At 57.1% G+C, this 17,588-nt stretch overlaps 1 protein-coding gene across 3 annotated transcripts; it reads right to left on the minus strand.

Annotated features, from left to right (window-relative positions):
- Nucleotides 1-3,191: 3,191 nt before the first annotated feature.
- PRPF31 (pre-mRNA processing factor 31) lies at nt 3,192-17,561 on the minus strand. 3 transcript variants are annotated; one of them, XM_006219337.4, is made up of 14 exons: nt 17,424-17,561; nt 14,994-15,178; nt 14,844-14,904; nt 12,907-12,990; nt 12,230-12,327; nt 11,532-11,638; nt 9,878-10,047; nt 8,524-8,681; nt 7,320-7,409; nt 5,611-5,738; nt 5,445-5,517; nt 4,719-4,847; nt 4,527-4,625; nt 3,192-3,457 (listed from the first exon to the last, which is right to left on the minus strand). In XM_006219337.4, exons 2-14 carry the CDS (start codon nt 15,168-15,170, stop codon nt 3,332-3,334), a joined length of 1,500 nt encoding a protein of 499 aa, XP_006219399.1. In that variant the 5' UTR covers nt 15,171-15,178; nt 17,424-17,561; the 3' UTR covers nt 3,192-3,331. The 3 variants fall into 3 exon arrangements, with proteins under 3 accessions (XP_006219399.1, XP_072824557.1, XP_015107622.1); XM_072968456.1 differs by lacking the exon at nt 17,424-17,561 and adding an exon at nt 17,191-17,366; XM_015252136.3 differs by lacking the exon at nt 17,424-17,561 and adding an exon at nt 17,007-17,025.
- Between the last annotated feature and the right edge of the window lie 27 nt (nt 17,562-17,588).

Consider the following 17,588-nt stretch of genomic DNA (forward strand, 5'->3'; position numbering starts at 1 on the left):
CGTCGCTCTTGCTCCTCGGGTGCGTCCTATTGGTTCTTGGCAGGGATGTGGCCGGCCCCTCTCGCCGATTGGGCAATCGCTCCAAGGCGCGGCATTCGATTGGCCTCCCGCGCAGGCTGCGAGGATTGGCTCAGGTTTTCTACCCCGCTCCTCCTCCTCCTCCCGCCTCCGGGCACAACACGCCAGCGCGAGGACTCGTGCGTCAATCCAGAGGCCTGTGTCGTACTGATTGGATACACCCGCCCCCCTCTCACGAGCCAATTGGTCGGGGGGAGGAGCTAGGCTGATCAGGGGCGGGAAGGCGTCCGTCAAGTTTAGAGCCGTTTTCAATTGGTCGTGGGGGGAATATTCTGCCCTGAAGCCATTGGCTGGTCCAGGAAGTGGGCGGGGAAAGCGGAGGAAGCATGGAGAGTGGGCGTTAAAGGCAGCGTACCTAATGGGAGACAGACAGGTGCCTTCAAAGCGGGGGCCGAGCTGAAGTTATCTGCCAATCGAGACAGTCCCTGAGCTGAGAGGGAGGAGCCAGGCTAGAGGGTCCACCCCTTCCCCTTCGTTGGTCCTGTTATCATTCACTCCAGTGTGTCCAATACTGTGGCCAGTGGGCGGTGCCCGCTCTTGAAGCGTGTGAAACGCAGCGTAGCAGGCAGGCTTGGGAGCTGGGCGCATCCTTCCGCCTCTGTGCCCTGGCAGGGCAGGCCGGTCCCTGCCTCTCAGCTGCATGGTCTTTCTCCAAGTTCCTGTGTTTGGCACATCTCTGACACTCAGAGGAAGGAAGGCAAGGAAGGAGGCAGGAGACAGTGCCCCAAGCACAGCTGAATTGGTTGGGAAAGCGCCATGGAGGCATGGAGTTTTTGTCCTGCCTCTGAGTGGTTACGTGACTGTGGGACAGTAACTCTCCACTGCCCCTCCGTTTCCTCGGTGTTGTGAGGACGCCGCAGAAGGTACAGATGAGATTTCCCGTCTCCCTCCCACGGTTGCCTCCTAACGTCTACTGGTCCTTCAGATCTCAGCTCAGTGGTCTACCCTTGGGGAGGGGTGGGGGAACTTCCCTGACCTCTCGTGCTGAATGCTCACGCTAGCCCTGTTCATTCGGATTTGCTTTTGCACGTATACCATCATTTTCGTAATTATCTGAATCTCCCGCTCCAGATTTTTGCATCCCCAGCACTACACAGTAGAAAGCACCCAGTAACCGTTTGTTGAATGAATAAATGGATGAAAGTGAGGAATGATTTGTGGTTAAGAACTTGCTAGGCGCTGGTGCTTTCATGAACCACGAGGCACACAGGAAGGGAAATCAGATCTGCCCACCCCCTCAAGGCAGAGAAAAGCAGGGTAACTCTTTTAAGGGAGATGCAAGTGAGAACTGCACCAGAATCGCCCGGGGCAAGGCAGGGGAGACTGCTTGCAACAATGCAATGTTCTTAGGCCCACAAAGACCTAGGGAATCTGTATTTTTACAAACTTCCTGCATGATCATTAGAGTTTAATAAGAGTTACTGATGCAGAGCCTTGCTATTTAAAGTGTGGTCCTTGGATGGGGCAGAGCCTTTCAGATTTCTCAGGAATCATTTGAGGGGTTTGTTAAATGCAGATGCTAACTTAGGAGGCCCTAGATTCTGTTTTTCTAACAGATTCCTAGCCAACGCTTAGTAGCAAGTATCCAGAACAGTGGATCTCAAACTTGGCTGCACATGAGAATCACCTGGGGGTTAAAAAAAAAATTCCAGATACCCAGTCCTTGCCCTCAACCAATTAAAACACTTTCTCGGGATGGGAGCCACCAGATATCAGCAATTAAAACTCCTGAGATGACTCCAGCATCCAGGTAATCGGACAGAACTTTCCAGTGGTTTTCAAAGTGGGATCCCTGCATCAGCAGCATAAATATCACCTGGGAAGCTCTTAGAGTCACGTTTTGAGCCCCATCGTAGACCAACTGAATCAGAAACTGAAACCTGCTTTAACAGTCCTCCCAGGCAATTCTGAAAGTGCTTTACACTGAGAAACTGTTCTAAAAGAATGCAGGACTGCAGGGCCAGGTGACTCAGATTCCTTCCTGAGGTTCACAGCCCTGGCCCCCTGCCCCTTTTTACTCACTCTGGCCAGGGGAGGTGGGGACTCTGAAGAGTTGTGGACAGATGGCTCCTCACTCACATACCCACAGCCGGAGATCAACAAAGGTCATCACTTTCAAGCAAGGCTGATCTAAAGTTCTGGGATAAATTTGGAGGAAACGCTTGTGTGACCTGGGGTAACCTGACCATTAAAAAGAATATCCCAGGCATGCAGGCTGTTTCATGTGAGGGAGGGGAGAGATTCAGAGAGGGCCACTGAGGTCCAGAGACAGAGCCCCAGGCTGGGGGAGGGACTGGGGTCGAGACACACACAGAGCCCCATATGGTGTCGGGGGAAGCCTAGAGAGAGGAACAGAGAGAGATCTCAGATAGGACCCAGGGGACAGCGGGAGCTAGAGGCATCACCTCCCCACAGGGCTGAGTCTTGCCTGTGCAACCACTTCCTGGGTAACTAAGAGAAGTGCTGCCCTCGCAGGTGAGTGACCAGGGCTTCCTCCTCTGTGCCACCGTGAAGCCCGGCTCCCAGCACAGACGGGCCCCTGGTGGCACTCTCCTTACCTGGTAGGAACTTTCATAGCACACAGTCCCTGCCAGGGTGGGGAGCCAGCCTGCTCTACCCAAGTCGGGGCGTGGCACACCAGGGCGGGAGGGGGCGTCCTCAAACACTGGACAGAAGTAACAATGGTGCCCTGATGGTCACAGTGCCTCCTGGGCGTCTTTTACATCCAGTGGTGGAAGGGGGAGGCCACTGTCCTGCGATGCCCCCCACGAAGCTGGGGCTTTCAGCAGCCATGCCACCTGGGTGTCAAAGCACCCGAGGCTCTCTGAGGGGTCGGGAGATGGAGAGGGCTCTTCTCTTCCTGGGATCACACGAGGAAGTGACAGGCCCAAGGCTGGACCAGGATTCCAAGGAGCCCAAGCTCCATCCCCCAAAACCCATAGCTGACTCTTTAGTTGCCCTGGTGTTTGACAAACAACCACTCGCCAAGGACAGGTCCTGATAATGTGCTTTTAATTGCACTTTTTCCAAAGGTGTCTCATTTCCCATTTATAATAAAAAAGACACATGACAAGGATTGGCTTTGCCCCCGAGGTGGGTGGCGATCTCGGCTCCAGGGGCCGGGCCTCCTCCCATGCCTCTCTGGACAGTCCCAGCACCGGCGACAGCGGGGCGGCTCTCCCAGCCACATCCTGACCTGGATCCCTTCAGAAAGGCGGGGTCTCTGTGTCCCTCCAACCTGAGCGGTGGCCCCTCAGGTGGACATGATGCCACTCTTCTCACCCTTGACCTTGAGGAACTCGGCCATGCTGGAGAAATACTTCTGGTTGGCCTCAGCCACCTTCTTCTCTGCTGCTTGTGGGTTCACAATCTCCAGGCCCTGGACAGGTGAGGGAGACGGGGATGAGGTGGGTAGACAGCCCGGCCCCTAACAACAACCCCCGACCCTCCCAGCTCCCAGTGAGAGAATCGTGCAATGTCACAGCCCCACAGCCCTTCTCAGTGGTCCCTTGGGCTCTGGGCGAACATGAGAACAGTTTGCCGGTCTCCAAATCTCCCCACCTTGTGGGATTCTGACTCCGTAGGCTAGAGGGTGGAGGGAGAGGGGAGGACCCGGGCATCTGAATTTTTAACAAGATCCCCAGGTGATTTTAAAAACACCAACATTTGGGAGCAGCTGATCCTTCTCGGTTCCTGAATCAGGAAATTGAGTCCTAGAAGTAAGGAGCTGGCCCGCAGTCCCAGCACGAATCCCACTAACCCTACTGATGACATGACCACCAGCTCTGGGGGCCCGACACGTGGCAGGCACTGTTCTAAATGTTTCACACAGTGATTCTCACCTTCTTGCTGAGGCCTTCCCTGGGGACTCGCCAACTCCCTTTCTGCTTTTCTCCCTAGCACCTCCCACCTTGCAACATGCTATGTATGTTTGCTATTATTCCTCTGTCTCCTTCCCCCTGTAAGCTCCACCAGGGCAAGATTTCCTGCCCCGTCTGTGGCTTTATCCCAGCGCCGGCACCAATGCTGGGAACGTAGCAGGTGCTCAGCAGATGTTGCTGACGGAGTGAATGAGCTGTTCCTCCTCACGATCCCACGGGAAGCACGAGCCCTCTTTGGCGGGTTAGTAAACCGAGGCTCAGACAGGCGAGTGACCTGCCCCGGCTCCTTCCTGGGCACTGGTGGCTGGGGTGGGGTCTCGACCAAAGCCTCAAGGAGGGGCTGCACCTTCTCAAGGTCACAGAGACTGACTGGTCCCAGCCTGATTCTAAAGCCGCCCCATGTGTTTAGCCACGACTGCTTCCGGCCCATCCCTGCTAACCTCACCACGTGCTGGGAACCGAGCTTCACCCTTCAGGGCCTTCACTGGTGCCCCCCCAAGGACGGCCCTGAGAGGGGCCTGATCATGTGTCCCTCCTCAGGGAAGGGAAGGGACTTTCCCCAGGTACCTGGAGCGGGGTGAAGGCCACGCTGGAGGCGGTCCCTGAGGAGCGGTCGCGGATGGTGGACTTCCCGCCGTACACCACGCTCTGCTTCTGCAGGGTCCGCTGTGGGGGCGGGGCGAGGGAGGTCTGGGCTGTGGCCTGGGCCCATGCACCCGCGTCCACCTCACCCCTGGCCCCACGGGACCCGGCCTGTACCTGCAGTGTCTTGGAGATCCTAGCTTTGGTGGCCTCGTTCACCTGTGTCTGCCGCACACGCCCACTGCCTGACTTGCCGAGGTGGCCGAGGCTGAAGCCCAAGTCCTCCTGGTAGGCGTCCTCCTCGATCTGGTGGGAAAGAAGGCATCCTGGTGTTAGCCACCTCCTCAATCAGCTCGAAGCCCAGGCATTCACCACATCAGCCGGTCCTCAGGGCACCCATTCAGGTGACTACAGGGCCCTGGCGAGGAAGCCAGGTCCTGTTACTGCTCCCTGAGTTGACAGCTGAGAGAAGCTGGGGGAGAGAGAGGGAGAGAGGGAGAGAGTGTCTGTCTGTCTGTCTTGCAGTATCTGTACAGTGATGCTCGGATGACAAGGGCCTGGCAGGGGTGAAGCCTGGGGTGGGGCATGTCCAGCAGGGCAGGGATGAGCCTGGAGGCCTGCAGGGGCCGAATCCTGACTGGCCTCCGGTGCCTGGACAAGGAGCCTCAGGGAGAGCGGGGCCGGCACTGTCTGGAGCTGGGTGGATGAGGTGGGGAGAGCCTGGAGGCAGCAGGACTGGGGAGGAGACGGGAGGAGGCCGGGGTGGTGCCCCAGATCTGAGCGTGCGTTGTGGGAAGGTAGGGGGACCAGAGCCACAGACAGGAAGGAATGCAGTGGGGGTGGGGGGGTCAGGGCTGGGGGAGGAAGAGGACCCCAAGGCACCACAGCAGGGTGGGGTCTGACCTCCCCAAAGCTCATGCGGTTGGCCTGCTTGCGGATCTCCGTCAGCCCCAGCCGCTCCTTCATCTTGCGGTACCTGGGGAGGGGCACGGGTCAGCTGGGAGGGTGCGGGCCTCTTCCCGGGCTGCACCACGCTGCACCGCCCCGCCACGCCCACCCAGGGCCCCACCTGCGGCCACCTCGCTTCTTGCGCTGCCCATCAAGGGGCGCAGGCAGTGGCTTCACCTGCTTCACGGGTGGTGGCTCCTGCCACTTGTCGAATTTGCGCTCGATCTCGTCCTTCAGCTCATAGCCCACCTGGGGAGGATGGGGCGGGGATCCTGCAGCTGCTCCCAGGGGCCTGCCCTGTCCTGGGCTGCCCCCCCCCCACAGCCCCAGGGGACCTCGTCCCTCAGGGCTCTGCAGGTGTAAGGTCCACCTACCGTCTGATGTGCCCGGACTGTGTCTTGGGCTCAGACCTCTCCTCTGAACACTGCGCCCCACAAGCAACTGCCCTCCCACACAGCAGAGGAGCTGAGCAGAACTCCTGTGCCCTCTCCCCAGCCTCCTGCCCCAACTCTCCAAAAGTCAGTATGTGGGGACGCCCTGGAGTGGGTCTGCCTCTCTTCCAGGCTCTTCCTTCAGGAAGGACCTCAAACTGGCCCCGTTCCAGCACCCCCGCTAAAACCAGGTTCTCCCAGGGGCGCAGGAGGCTTGACACAATCCGCCTGGCTCCACCAGCCCCCTCTCCCGGGCTCACTGCTCCAGCCTCAGGACCCGTGCACTGATCATTCCCTCTGCGTGGGACACCCTTCCCCAGAGTGCCCTGGGGACTCGCCTGCTGACTGCATGCAGGTCTTTGTTCAACCCCCACCCCCTCAGAGCAGGCCCCGCCGACTTCCTGGTTAATCAGTCTAACCTCCCTTGCCACCCGAAGCCGCTTCATCTCTCCCTCGACTCCACTCCGCACTGTGGACACACTGCAGAGTGACCTGCTGCCGTCTCCTCACCCGCCCCCAGCGAGGGCAGAAGTGCCAGAGGCAGGGCTTCTGTCTGTATGGCTCACTGCCACCCCCTCCAGCACCCAGGCCAGTGGTCAGGGACAGCGAGAGAGACTGAACCCCTGAACACTGTGCCAGGCCGGGTGCTTGGAAAGCAATAGCGCGCAAGACAGAAAACAGACCTGTTCTCACAGAACAAGTCTGCCCAGGAAGACAGGCTGATAGAATGATGACCCAATTGATGACAGTGCAGGAGAGGAGCAGATCCTGGTATAGTTGACAAAAAAATACCTCCCCCACCCCCAGAGGTGTCCACAACTGATTCTCTGGTCCCTGCAAGTCTGTCCTGACAGAAGGACTCTGCAGGTGAGGTTAGGTTAAGGATCTTGAAAGGGGGAGAATACCTCCGATCATCAGTGTAGACCCAGTGCAATCACGGGGTCCTTCAGAGAGTCAGAGGGGATGTCAAGACAGAAGCAGGGTCAGAAAGGGATGGGAAGATGCTACCCGGGGGCTCTGAAGATGGAGGAAGGGGCCACAAGCCACCGGATGCAGGTGGCCTCTGGAAGCCGGGACAAGCAGGGGAAAGGCCTTTCCCTCGAGCCTCCAGAAGAAATGAGCTCTGCTGACACTGAGTCTAGCCAGTAAAACGCACCATGGACTTCTGGCCTACAGTGCCTTCGGCCACTGAACTTGCGGTGATTTGTTACAGCAGCGACAGGAAACTTGCACGGCAGGAAGGGGAGAAGCTGACCTCGCTGGGGGACACGGCGGGGGACATGACAGATGCTCCGCCTCCACCCTGTTAGGACAGCACTTACACGTGGTGGGTCCTCTGAGGACGGCTCTCCCCCAGACAGACCACCGGTCGCCCGGACAGACGCCACCTGCCCCTCACCTTGCCCTCCGTGCTCTCGTGGAAGCTGTCCACGCGGGCGGCCAGTGTGCACTTGGCAGCCACCAGCCGGGCCGCTTTCCGCCGGAGGTCCTGGAGCAGTGGGAAGGGAGGCAGAGTCAGAGCGAGGCAGAGTCAGCGCGAGGATTCAACCAGATCAGGGAGCACTTCCAAAACTCCAGCCAGCACCAGCTCAAGTTCCGCCTGGCTTCACGCTCACTGCTGCGCTTTACTATAATAACGTGTTACTGTAACCAGTGATCATTGTCAGTGTCTTCTTTTTGACCTACTTTCCCGTTTGCACAGACAACTTAACTGTATTACTATGGATGGAAGATCATCAAATACTGAGAAAATACGTATGTTACGCATAAAATTTAAAATACCCATCTGTGTGTCACCGAAAATCCTGCCATGTGCTGGGAAAGGTAGGGGCCAGTGTTTTGAGACAGCAAGATGGTACAGGTAGAACCTACAGCCACCAGTCTCAGTGATGACAGCAGTAGATGAAATACTGAAGTCGGCAGCAGCTGGGGCAGTGGAGGACCTCACTCTGCCCTGCGGGGTCCAGCCTGGGCCCTGGCTCCCGGGCAGGGACCTGTGCTGGCCTTGGGTGAGCCTGAGAGAAGCCCCGTGACACGGGCCGGTGTTTGAGTCAGCCAGCCCGGCACAGGCTGAGCCCCGAGGCCCCGCTGGACGTCCTGGGTAGCGACTCCGTGTGCTGTCTCAGACGGCACTGGGGGAGGGTGACCGGACCCCGACCTCTCGCGCCTGCCCTCGGCTGAAGTCTCTCTGGTCCCCTCACTGTGATAAACCACCACCCGGGGTGGATCAGCTCTGCGGGTCCCCTAGTGGTCACTGAACCTGACGGTGGTCATGGGAGCCCTGAACTCGCAGGCTAATGCTTCTGCCGCTTTTTATGTGGGAGGCCTGGTCTCAGAGCATGAGTGAGTCCCTGTCATGAAGTTGGTTCAGTGTCCCCATTTAGTTGGGAAGACTGAGGCACAGAGCCCAGGCCTCTTGCCTGGTTGATAAGAGGTGCAGCCAGAACCCCAACCTGGCCCATCAGCTCCATGCCCTTGTTCTCTCACCCTGTGTGGCCCATCCTCCGGGGTCCTGACCACTGTGGTCAGCAGTGACCACCGGGCACTGAGGAGCAAGGGGGCTGCCCTTCGGGGCCCTGCAGAAGGCTCTGTGGAGGGCTCACCGGGGGCAGGGACTGCACGATGTCGCTGTGGTAGATGTAGCCGGTGTGGGGCAGCACCGAGGTGGATGAGAAGCCTGACAGCGTCTTGCGCTGGGCCCCGAGCAGCATGATGTTGCAGGCGGGCATCTTGGAGAGGTTGGTCAGGCCGCCCGCCACCCCTGCCAAGGGAGGGAGGGAAAGAGTTCAGAAGGAACATGGGCGTTTACCTGGGGGCTTGCCACGTGCCGTCACACGAATTTCTGGTTGGACGCAGCCCTGCCGACACCCTCGTTTTAGCTCAGAGAGGCCCACAGTGGGTTCTGAGCTCCGCACTGTCGGATGATACGCTGCGTGGCTCAGGCCTCTTGGTTTGCTGTCATTTGCTATGGCAGCAAGAGGACACTAGCACACCCCCCACCCCGGGTGCGACTGGGGAAACTGAGGCACGTGACGTTATCTGCCCAAATATGTGAGGTCAGTGGGGGAGGAGCAGGAGCCACACCCAAGTTTAACCTGCCCGCAGACCACCTTTCCACCCTGCAACTCTGCACACACCTGCCCCCAAAGCTCTGTCATGGGCTGAACTGTGTCCCCTCAAACTCACAGGTTGAGGTCCTAACCCCACCACTGCCCCTTCCCCACACCTCAGAATGTGACTGTATTTGGAGACAGGGCATTTAAGGAGGTGATCGAGGTGAAATGACGTCATAGGACGGGCCCAAAAGCAATGACCGCTGTCCCAGTGAGCCAAGGAGAGAGGCTCGCATAAGGAACCAGCCCTGCTGACACCCTGATCTCAGACTCCCAGGGCAGTGAGGGACCAGATCTTGGTTGTTGAAGACCCCCGGTCTGTGGTACCCCATTATGGCAGCCTGAGCTGACTAACATAACTGCTTTACCATGCTCCCCTGCTCCCAGAAGTGTTCTGGGTTGAGGGGGCCAGGGGCCTGAGGGGCACTATGAAGCTGCAGAGAGCCCGCTGAGGAGGAAGGGGCCACTTCTAGTCCTGGCACACTGCCAGGACCAGCATCCCCAGCAGTGAACACTGAGGCTCAGATAGCTAGGAGCTGCCCAGACACACTGGCCTTTGCACCGGCCACATTTCCTCTTTCCTCTGCAGGCTCTGCCGGAGACTCAGGGGCTGACCAGGCCCAGGGCCGCCATCCTTTCTCTTGGTCTGTATGAAAATCAGGCTGATGGGCCCCTGTGATCTCCAGGAGGGGGTAGGTGAGGGCGAGGGGGGACAGGGTGCTGGGGCCCTGGGGCCAAATCCCTGTTTTACAGAAAAGGGACATGACTTCCCCAAGGTCACACGGCCCCTGGGACCACCACTGCTCAGGGATGCCCCTCTGCCCCACCCCAGCCCAGACCTCACCCATGATCTTGGCGGCCGTGGACGCCCCGATGATGATGGACAGGTTGGGCGCGATGAAGGACATCCGCGACTCCACGTACTCGTAGATGCGGTGCTTGGAGGCGTTCAGCTCCAGTGCCATGTCGCAGGCCTCCTCCAGCCGCTCCAGCTCCTCCTCCGACAGCTGCTGCCTGCAGGGGTGGGGGTGTGGCTGGGACGGACCCCCACCTCCTGGGTATCCTGTCTGGCAGGTGCGGGAGCCCTGCTTCCCCCCAGCTGTGTGTGTGCACTTGTATGTAGGACAATGACAAGTCCCGTAGGTCCCGAGGCTTGGAAACAAGGGCTGCTGGGAGCCAGTTCTTGGTCAGAACCACCCTCACCCACCCTGGCGGCAGAGGGCTCTTGTCCTGCCCATTCCAGTCCCTGCCTGAGGAAGGCAGCCCTGCCAAGGCCATGCCTGAGTTGGAATGTTTGCAGGTTTCCCTCCTCCTGAAACGCTCTCCCCTGAGCTGCCACACACCCTCCAGGTCACAGCCTTGTGACCACCCGGCCCACCCTGCTGTCTCCCTCAAACACCATCACCAGCTGCCATCAACCACACCTACTCCCAGCCTCTCCACCTCCCGCCTGCTTCCTGCACTAGACGGCCAGCCCTTGGAGTGGGGCTCACACTGGTCCGGGTGGCGGGCCCAGCACGTCCCCAGCAGACAGAAGGTGCTGGACGGGTGTGTGCTGAATGAAAGCACAGAGAAGGTCAGCTGTTGCCCCGTCTTACAGAGGGACAGAGGGCCCGAGGGAGAAGGGGACCTGCCTGAGGCTGCAGGGGCAGTGACAGAACCCAGCCCCCAGGACTCCTGGGCCATGCCATGCCCCTTCCTCACTCAGCTGCCCCAGCCAAACTACAGGGCGTGCAGGGGAGAGACCGTGGAGCCCACGGTCTCTATGCAACCGAGCCTCAGAAGGGCTGACGCGCCCAAGGTCACCCCTTGGCAGCAGCAAGTTACAGGCCGGCTTGTCCTCCCTCCCACTGGAGAGCTTGGTCCCTGCCTGAGGCTGGGTCGTCACCTCCTCCAGGAAGCCACCCTGATCCAGCCTGGGTAGGTGTCCCTACTCAGTGCTGCCTCAGTACCCTGACCCTTGCTGTTTGGCCTCTGGCCTATGTGCACACCTGCCTCCTCCTGGACAGCAGCTCCGCTTTGCTAAGTTCTCTGAACTCCATCCTCAGAACAGTGCCCAGTGTTCTGTCAGCATCTGCTCAACCAACAGGATGACAGCCTGGGGGGGGGGGGGTCTCCACCCACAGGGCTCTGCTATGGAGTTAAAGATGTTTCCTTTTCTAAACACTGCACAGATGCCAGAGGGGCAGGTGGAGACCCGGCTTTTATTCTAGTGCGTGGACAATAGACCAGAAACATACTTCTAATTACAGGTCTGCCCTCTGCCTCACCCCTCAAGACTACAGGTTCTGGGGGGGGGAAGCCTGGGTCCCCACTCTCTGGGGACCCCCTGAGCCCAGCACAGCCCCTGACTTACAGGAGGTGCTCATTAAACACGCACGGAACTGAAATGAACTGTCCTCCTCAGGCTGACACCTGTGCCACTGGGACCCCAAGATCATCGTCTGCTGAGGTGGAGCTGAGGCGGGCCCAGTGCCTTCTCCCCGCTGCGTACGCACCCCTGGGTGGTGGAGGCGGTGACGCTCACCACCATGATGGTGGCGTTGGTCAGGATCTGCTGCAGGTTCTCGTTATTCTTGCACTTGTCCAGGCTGTTGCCCAGCTCCTGGGGGCGAGGAGGCAAGAAGTGGGGAGGCACGGACCCTCAGGAAGCCTTGGAACCTCTCCTGCTCCCACACCCACTCGGGTCTCTTCCAGGGACAATGGGGAAGCGAGGTCTGGACACAGGACACTCCCCTGCCTCCCACCACTTCCGACAGCTTCACTGCTCAAAGCAGCAAGGTCAGTGTTGGCCGCTCTGGAAACAGACCCGAGCAGACGAGCCACCTAGGGAGGACCTACTGCCCCGACAGGTCTGCTGCCCACATCGACCTTGTGCAGGCCTGACCGCGTCACTTCCTTGCATGGATGTCCCCTGCCACTGCCTTGTCTTCTCCTGGACTCACACAGGAGCCTCTGCTGGTGTCCCCACCTTCATGAGCCCAACACTCCCATGGTGGTATTCCCCTAAGACCCAGAGCCTCAGAGGTGAGACGTGATCTGACCTCTTCCACCTCACCTCCTCACTTCCTCTCTTGTTCCCTGAGATCACCAGGCCAGCTACCTTTCCCTTAGACCTGGGAGCGGGGTGTCCAAGAGAGAGGCCCTCCATCCCTTCATACTCAGGGGGGCGGAGGAGTCCCCGTCCCTCGCTCACCTTGACAGTGCGGATGTAATCCAGTGCGCTGGGGACTAGCGACTCCAGCTCAGGAAACCGCTTTGAGTACTTGTCACGGATGAACTTGTGGATGATGTCTGAGGGGTTGGGGAGGGTGGGAGTCCAATGAGGGGCAGGCGACTCTGCTGGCTCCCCCAGCATGCTTCCCCCTCTGCCTTCAGTAGGGGAACCCCTAATTGTAGCTGGGCTCATGGACACCCAGCACAGAGGCTGCACTTCCCAGCCACCCTTACTGCTGGATGGGCCACGGGAATTAGTTCTGCTCCACAAGATGTGAGCTGAAGTCATATGTGCAACTTCCAGATCACTCCTTAAGGGAAAAAGACATACCCTCCTCTACTCTCCACTGTTTTCTGATGGGGATGTGCAGGTGATGGCTGGAGGTGGGCAGTTACCTTGTGCCATGAAACAGCTGGCAGATCAACAAGACAAAAAGAGCCTGGACTCCTCATCCAGACTTTCACAGAAGAAAATACACCTCCTTCTCACTTAATCACACTGTTACAGCAGCTGAACCCGGGCTGGAGCCAATACAGCGGATGGGGGGCAGACCCTGGGGTGAGGGCCAGCGGGGAGGGTGGCCTGGGATCCTGCCCAGCCCTCCGGAGGAGGGACATCAGGCAGGGCTGTCTCTGCCTGCCCTTCCCGCCACTCACTCAGCTCGTTCTCAATCTCCACAGTCAGGTTGTTAGCGTCCACGATGACCCGGTACTCGGGGGCCGCCTCCACGGGGCCCATCACTGTGAGGATGAGAAACAGCCTGGTGTGGGTGTGTGACTAGGCACCCACCCACTCCCAGACCCCACAGCTCAGAGAGAAGAGGGATGAGGCAGGAGGGGAGCAGGAGGGCGGGCTGAAGAGATGAGGGGACAGGTTTCCGTGTCTGCAGACCCCCCATCTCCCTTTCCAGGCCATTCTAGACTTGACCTCGCCCGGAAACTCAACCCTCCTGGGGCTCCCCACACCCAAGGCTGACAGCCAGGCACCCCAGAGTGATGCTTGAGGCCTCTTACATGACTAGAAGCCATATAAGGACAAGAACCGTGTCTGTTTCCCATGGCTGCAGCCCCGGTGCAATGCCCTGAACACTCGGGGCTGCTTCACTCTACTCCTGGCCTTTGCCTGTGTTGTTCCCTCTTCCCTTCCTTACATTTATTTCTAGAAAACTCTTCAGACTTTAACTTATTTTACCCACAACCACCCAGGGAGGCTGGTGTTAAATCAGACCAATGCTGCAAAGAAACAGAAGGACATGGCCTGATGTCACAGAGCCAGCAGATGACAGAGCTGAAATCCACCCCAAGTCTGTGTTCTTAACTGTGGTGCTCAAGTGCCGCTACATCCTTAAGGCTCAGAAGGCGCCTAAGAATGCCTCCCTCACCTTCCAGGAGGGTCAGGCGCCTTCCCTGTGCTCCCACCACACGCCCGCCACATCCGTCGGAAATGATCACCACTCAGTTTTGAGATGTTTTGTGTCCACCTCCCCTACCAGGCACTGGGCGCGTGCTGGTCCTTGAGCCGGGCCCACACCAGGAAATGTCACTTCTCTGACCCACTACGGCTCTCTGGATCGAGAAGCTCTCTGGTCCAGCATTGGAAACCCTGCGGGACCTGGGGCCTCCTTTGGCCTCCCCCTGGCCAGGGATGCCAAGGCCATGCCTGTGCAGCTCTGTCCCTGGGCACACATGCCCCTGTTCTCGGCCTAGCACATGGACTCATGCTTCAGGGTCCACTTCAGATATCAGTTCTTCCCTGACCCGAGGCGGGATCAGCCGGCCCCTCCTGCAGCCCCCTCCACCCCAGCAAGCACCGCCCACCAATGGCTGTCTGGAACCTGGTCTGCTGCTCCTCTAGACCCTGAGCAACGTGAGAGCAGAGGCACACAGAGGCCTGGCCCCCACGGTGTCTCAGGAAAATGATAAAGGAAGGAAGGAAAGAGTGAGTCTCCCTGAAACCCCACTCTGACTATACCACTCCTCAGCCGAAACACTTTCCTTGGCTTCCTGCTGCAGAGGAATTCCATTTGGGAGCCCCAGCTTCACCAGGAAAAGGGGTGGCAACAGGTTCATCCTCTACAGAGCTGTCTGAACTCTCAAGAGAGAACTCAGCTTTCCTCACAGCTGGAAGTGAGAAGAGATTTCAGCTGATGCTTTCCTAATTTTTGTGGCTGCTTTTTTGTATTTTCGTGGTTACTTCCCATTTACCAAGTGATACCACCTTTCCACTCACAGCAGCGGTAATTTTCCTTCCTAGGTAAATTTAAGGAAAAAGTACATTTGACTTAAAAGCCCTAAGTAAATAATAAGAGAAGCATTTTGCATATGTGGCAGAACTCTATAACTGATCATGTGAGTCGATGAAATCTGGGAAGCCTTGAGATGGGTCCTGGCATAATTATGAAGCATTCAGGGCAGGAACTTTAGACATGTCTGCTCTGGAATGCAGGATATTCTCAGGATAGAAGAGAACTGGGTTGGTTGGAAGAGAAGGGGGCTCTGGCAAAGGGTGAGAGGAAGAGCCAATTCGCAAGGCCACAAGCTGACGAAAGGCAGAGGGGCCCAGCGGGAGGAGGTGGGGCAGGCAGGCGGGGTACCTTCCGCGGCGCTGGCCTGCTTGCTGATATACTCCTCAATCTTCATCATGATCTCCGCGAACTGTTCGGGGCGGAAAGGAGAGTCAGACCCCAGGTCCCTCCAGGAAGACGAGCTCCTGCCCGCGCCGCCTTCCCAGGAGCCCCTCTCACCATCTTGCTGTCCCACAGCTTGGCGATGCTCTTGACTGAGTCCCCGGAAAGATCCAGCTGCGTCTCCTCCTGCACATCCTCGATCGCCGGCTCCTCCTCCTCCTCCCCATAGCTCCCTCCTTCCTCCTCTTCTGCTGCCTCCTCCAGGTCAGCCAGGAGCTCGTCAGCCAGAGACATACTGAGGCCTGTGGGGAGGGAGAGCAGGGTCCCCCCTCGTTGCTGGGATGGGCCTCCCCTGCCAGAAGGCCCTGGTCCTTCTTGATCAACTCCCTAGCATGCAGGCTCCACAAGAACAGGGATATTCGTTTGCTTCGTTCTCCAGTTCCTAATCTGCCTGGCACAGAACAGGTGCTAAATAAATACCCGCTGACTTAACCCATGAACAAATCCCCCAGAACCAGATGGTGTTCAATCATAATTAAGGCTACCTACCCTTCTCACACTCACTCCACTGGAGGAGACACAGCACACCCCTCACACCACCACTTCGCTGAGACCTACAAGTGCACCCTCTCCTTGATGAGACCCAACCTCTCCTAGTGTCCCTTTTCTCCCTATAGCAGAGGCCCCTCACCACTAACTGTTGGGCCTCAAATGGGTGACAGATATTCTAAAATACTCATCTCAGGAAAACCGAGTGGGGCCTAAAATGTCTAGAACCGCCAAGCCAATCACCTCTGGCCATGAGCAGCCTCCTCACCTACCCCAGGTGCTGGACGGATGTCAGTACCTTCTGTGAGGCCCACGCAGTGGAAAAGGTTGGGAAGCACTACTCAGCAAGGCACAATCCCCACCATTGTGTCCCCACCACTGCTTTTTTTTTTTTTAATCAGAAAACTTCTCCCTCTTCCTTTATTTTTCCTTCTCTTTCCGTAAGACAAACCAAGGCTGCGAACTACATCCACAGAGGCTAAGTGGGTGACATAGGGAGTGAGTCGGGCTGGGGGCTGGGCAACAGGGAGATGGGGAGCCTGGAGAACTAGGGAATCACACCTGATGTAAAAGCACAGCCAATGCTAAGCTTCAGACACGTCCTGCTGGTGGGAGCATGGGCTCCATGTTGCCAGGTATTCTAGTTTTTTTCAAAAAGTAAGAATTCAGAATTTTTACGTGGAACCTCCCAGCTTGAAAAGTTTCTTTTTTTTATTGTTTAAATGGATAATTTATATAAAAATAAACGAACTACCAAACCAAAACGATTACAGGGAAGATTTGGCCCTTGAGCTGCCAGTTGATACTCAATTGTCTCAGGTCAGTCTCCTCTGATATTCTTCTTTCTCCCTAAGATGCACTGTCCCCGTTATACTCACTTCTCTTTATAAGACCCAGTTTTTCCTTGTAAATGCATCTACATTATCTCACACACACCTTTCTCTAAAGCTCTCCTCTCACTTTCTCTCAATAACAGAAACTCTTTCTTTATAGAACACAACCCACTTGCCATAGATGACTCAAATATCTCTTCTTATTCTCTCTTTTCTGTTTCCCCACTAAACTGTAAGCAGGGACTGTATCTGTTTGTTTGCTGCTGTAGCTGCTGTAGCAGAATGTCTAGCACATAGAAGGTATCCAAGAAATAATCAGCAAATGAATGAACAATTTTATTTAATCCCTATACCCATCACATTATGGTCTCCTTTCTCCAGATCTCTGAATATATTATTTTTTCACCCCTGAAGTAGGGACACAAACGTTATTTCTTGCGGTATGAATCTTCTCTGACCCTGAGACTAGATCCTATCCCGCTGTACCCATCTTATGACCCCGTTAGTTAATTTCAACACTAGAGATTCTATAAATTTCTAATATTTTGTTGTATGCCCATCTCCTCCATTAAGCTAAAATTTCTATTAGAACAGGGACCGTGTCCACTTTGTTCACTCTGCACTATCCCCCATCGTCCGGCGTAGCACCTGGCGCGGAGTAGATACGACATCGCTTGCTTCCAGCCAACCTCTCCAGCCCCCACCCCAAGCCAAGCCCACAAGTCCTTCTCACATTTCTTTCGCCTACCAACTTCTTCCTCTCACTTGAGGTCTTCTTCCCCTCACTTTTTATTGTCTCAACACCTCCTCTTCCTTCAATTCTTACCCTATATTCCAGCTCCCTGACTCACGCACCCCACTCCAGGTTAGACAGGTTGCCTGGTGAAACACACCCCGCACGCCCTGTGAGTACCCTAAGGCGCTTCACACACCTGTGATTAAGTAATTACTTGACTGAGCCTGTCACCCCAGGCACCAAGCAAACCGCTAAGAGGACCGGGAACAATTTTTCGCTCCTGCTATATGCCCAGAGCCGTAACACTGTAGGAGCATATGAGACCTTCAAGGAGTCGGTCTATGAAGGCCCGCCGTCCTCCTTACACACTTCCTCCCCTAGACCCAGGAATCCGGCCTCCCGCCCTCCCCTCGGCTCCCTCACACTCACGTCCTCTCTCTCCGAACGACCGTTTCTAGGAAATTCGCTTCCCAACAGCGGTCGACGCTCACTGATGACGTCTCACGCTCGCGCCGTCGTCGAGGCAATGTTGCGCTCTGATTGGCCCCCGTCCTGCGTCTGTCCCGGTGGCGTTTGGAACAACAACTTTATTAG

The sequence above is a fragment of the Vicugna pacos genome, chromosome 9 (assembly GCF_048564905.1).
Source record: "Vicugna pacos chromosome 9, VicPac4, whole genome shotgun sequence".
NCBI classification, from domain to species: Eukaryota; Metazoa; Chordata; class Mammalia; order Artiodactyla; family Camelidae; genus Vicugna; species Vicugna pacos.

What these genes read in the sequence shown, in the direction of transcription:
- PRPF31 (XM_006219337.4), bottom strand. Translation starts at nt 15,170, where the DNA reads ATGTCTCTGGCTGACGAGCTCCTGGCTGACCTGGAGGAGGCAGCAGAA. An exon ending in GCAGGCCAGCGCCGCGGAAG is followed by an intron (nt 12,991 to 14,843) that starts GTACCCCGCCTG and finishes TCATCCTCACAG; the next exon opens with TGATGGGCCCCGTGGAGGCG. An exon ending in TGGCCTTCACCCCGCTCCAG is followed by an intron (nt 3,458 to 4,526) that starts GTACCTGGGGAA and finishes TCACCTGTCCAG; the next exon opens with GGCCTGGAGATTGTGAACCC.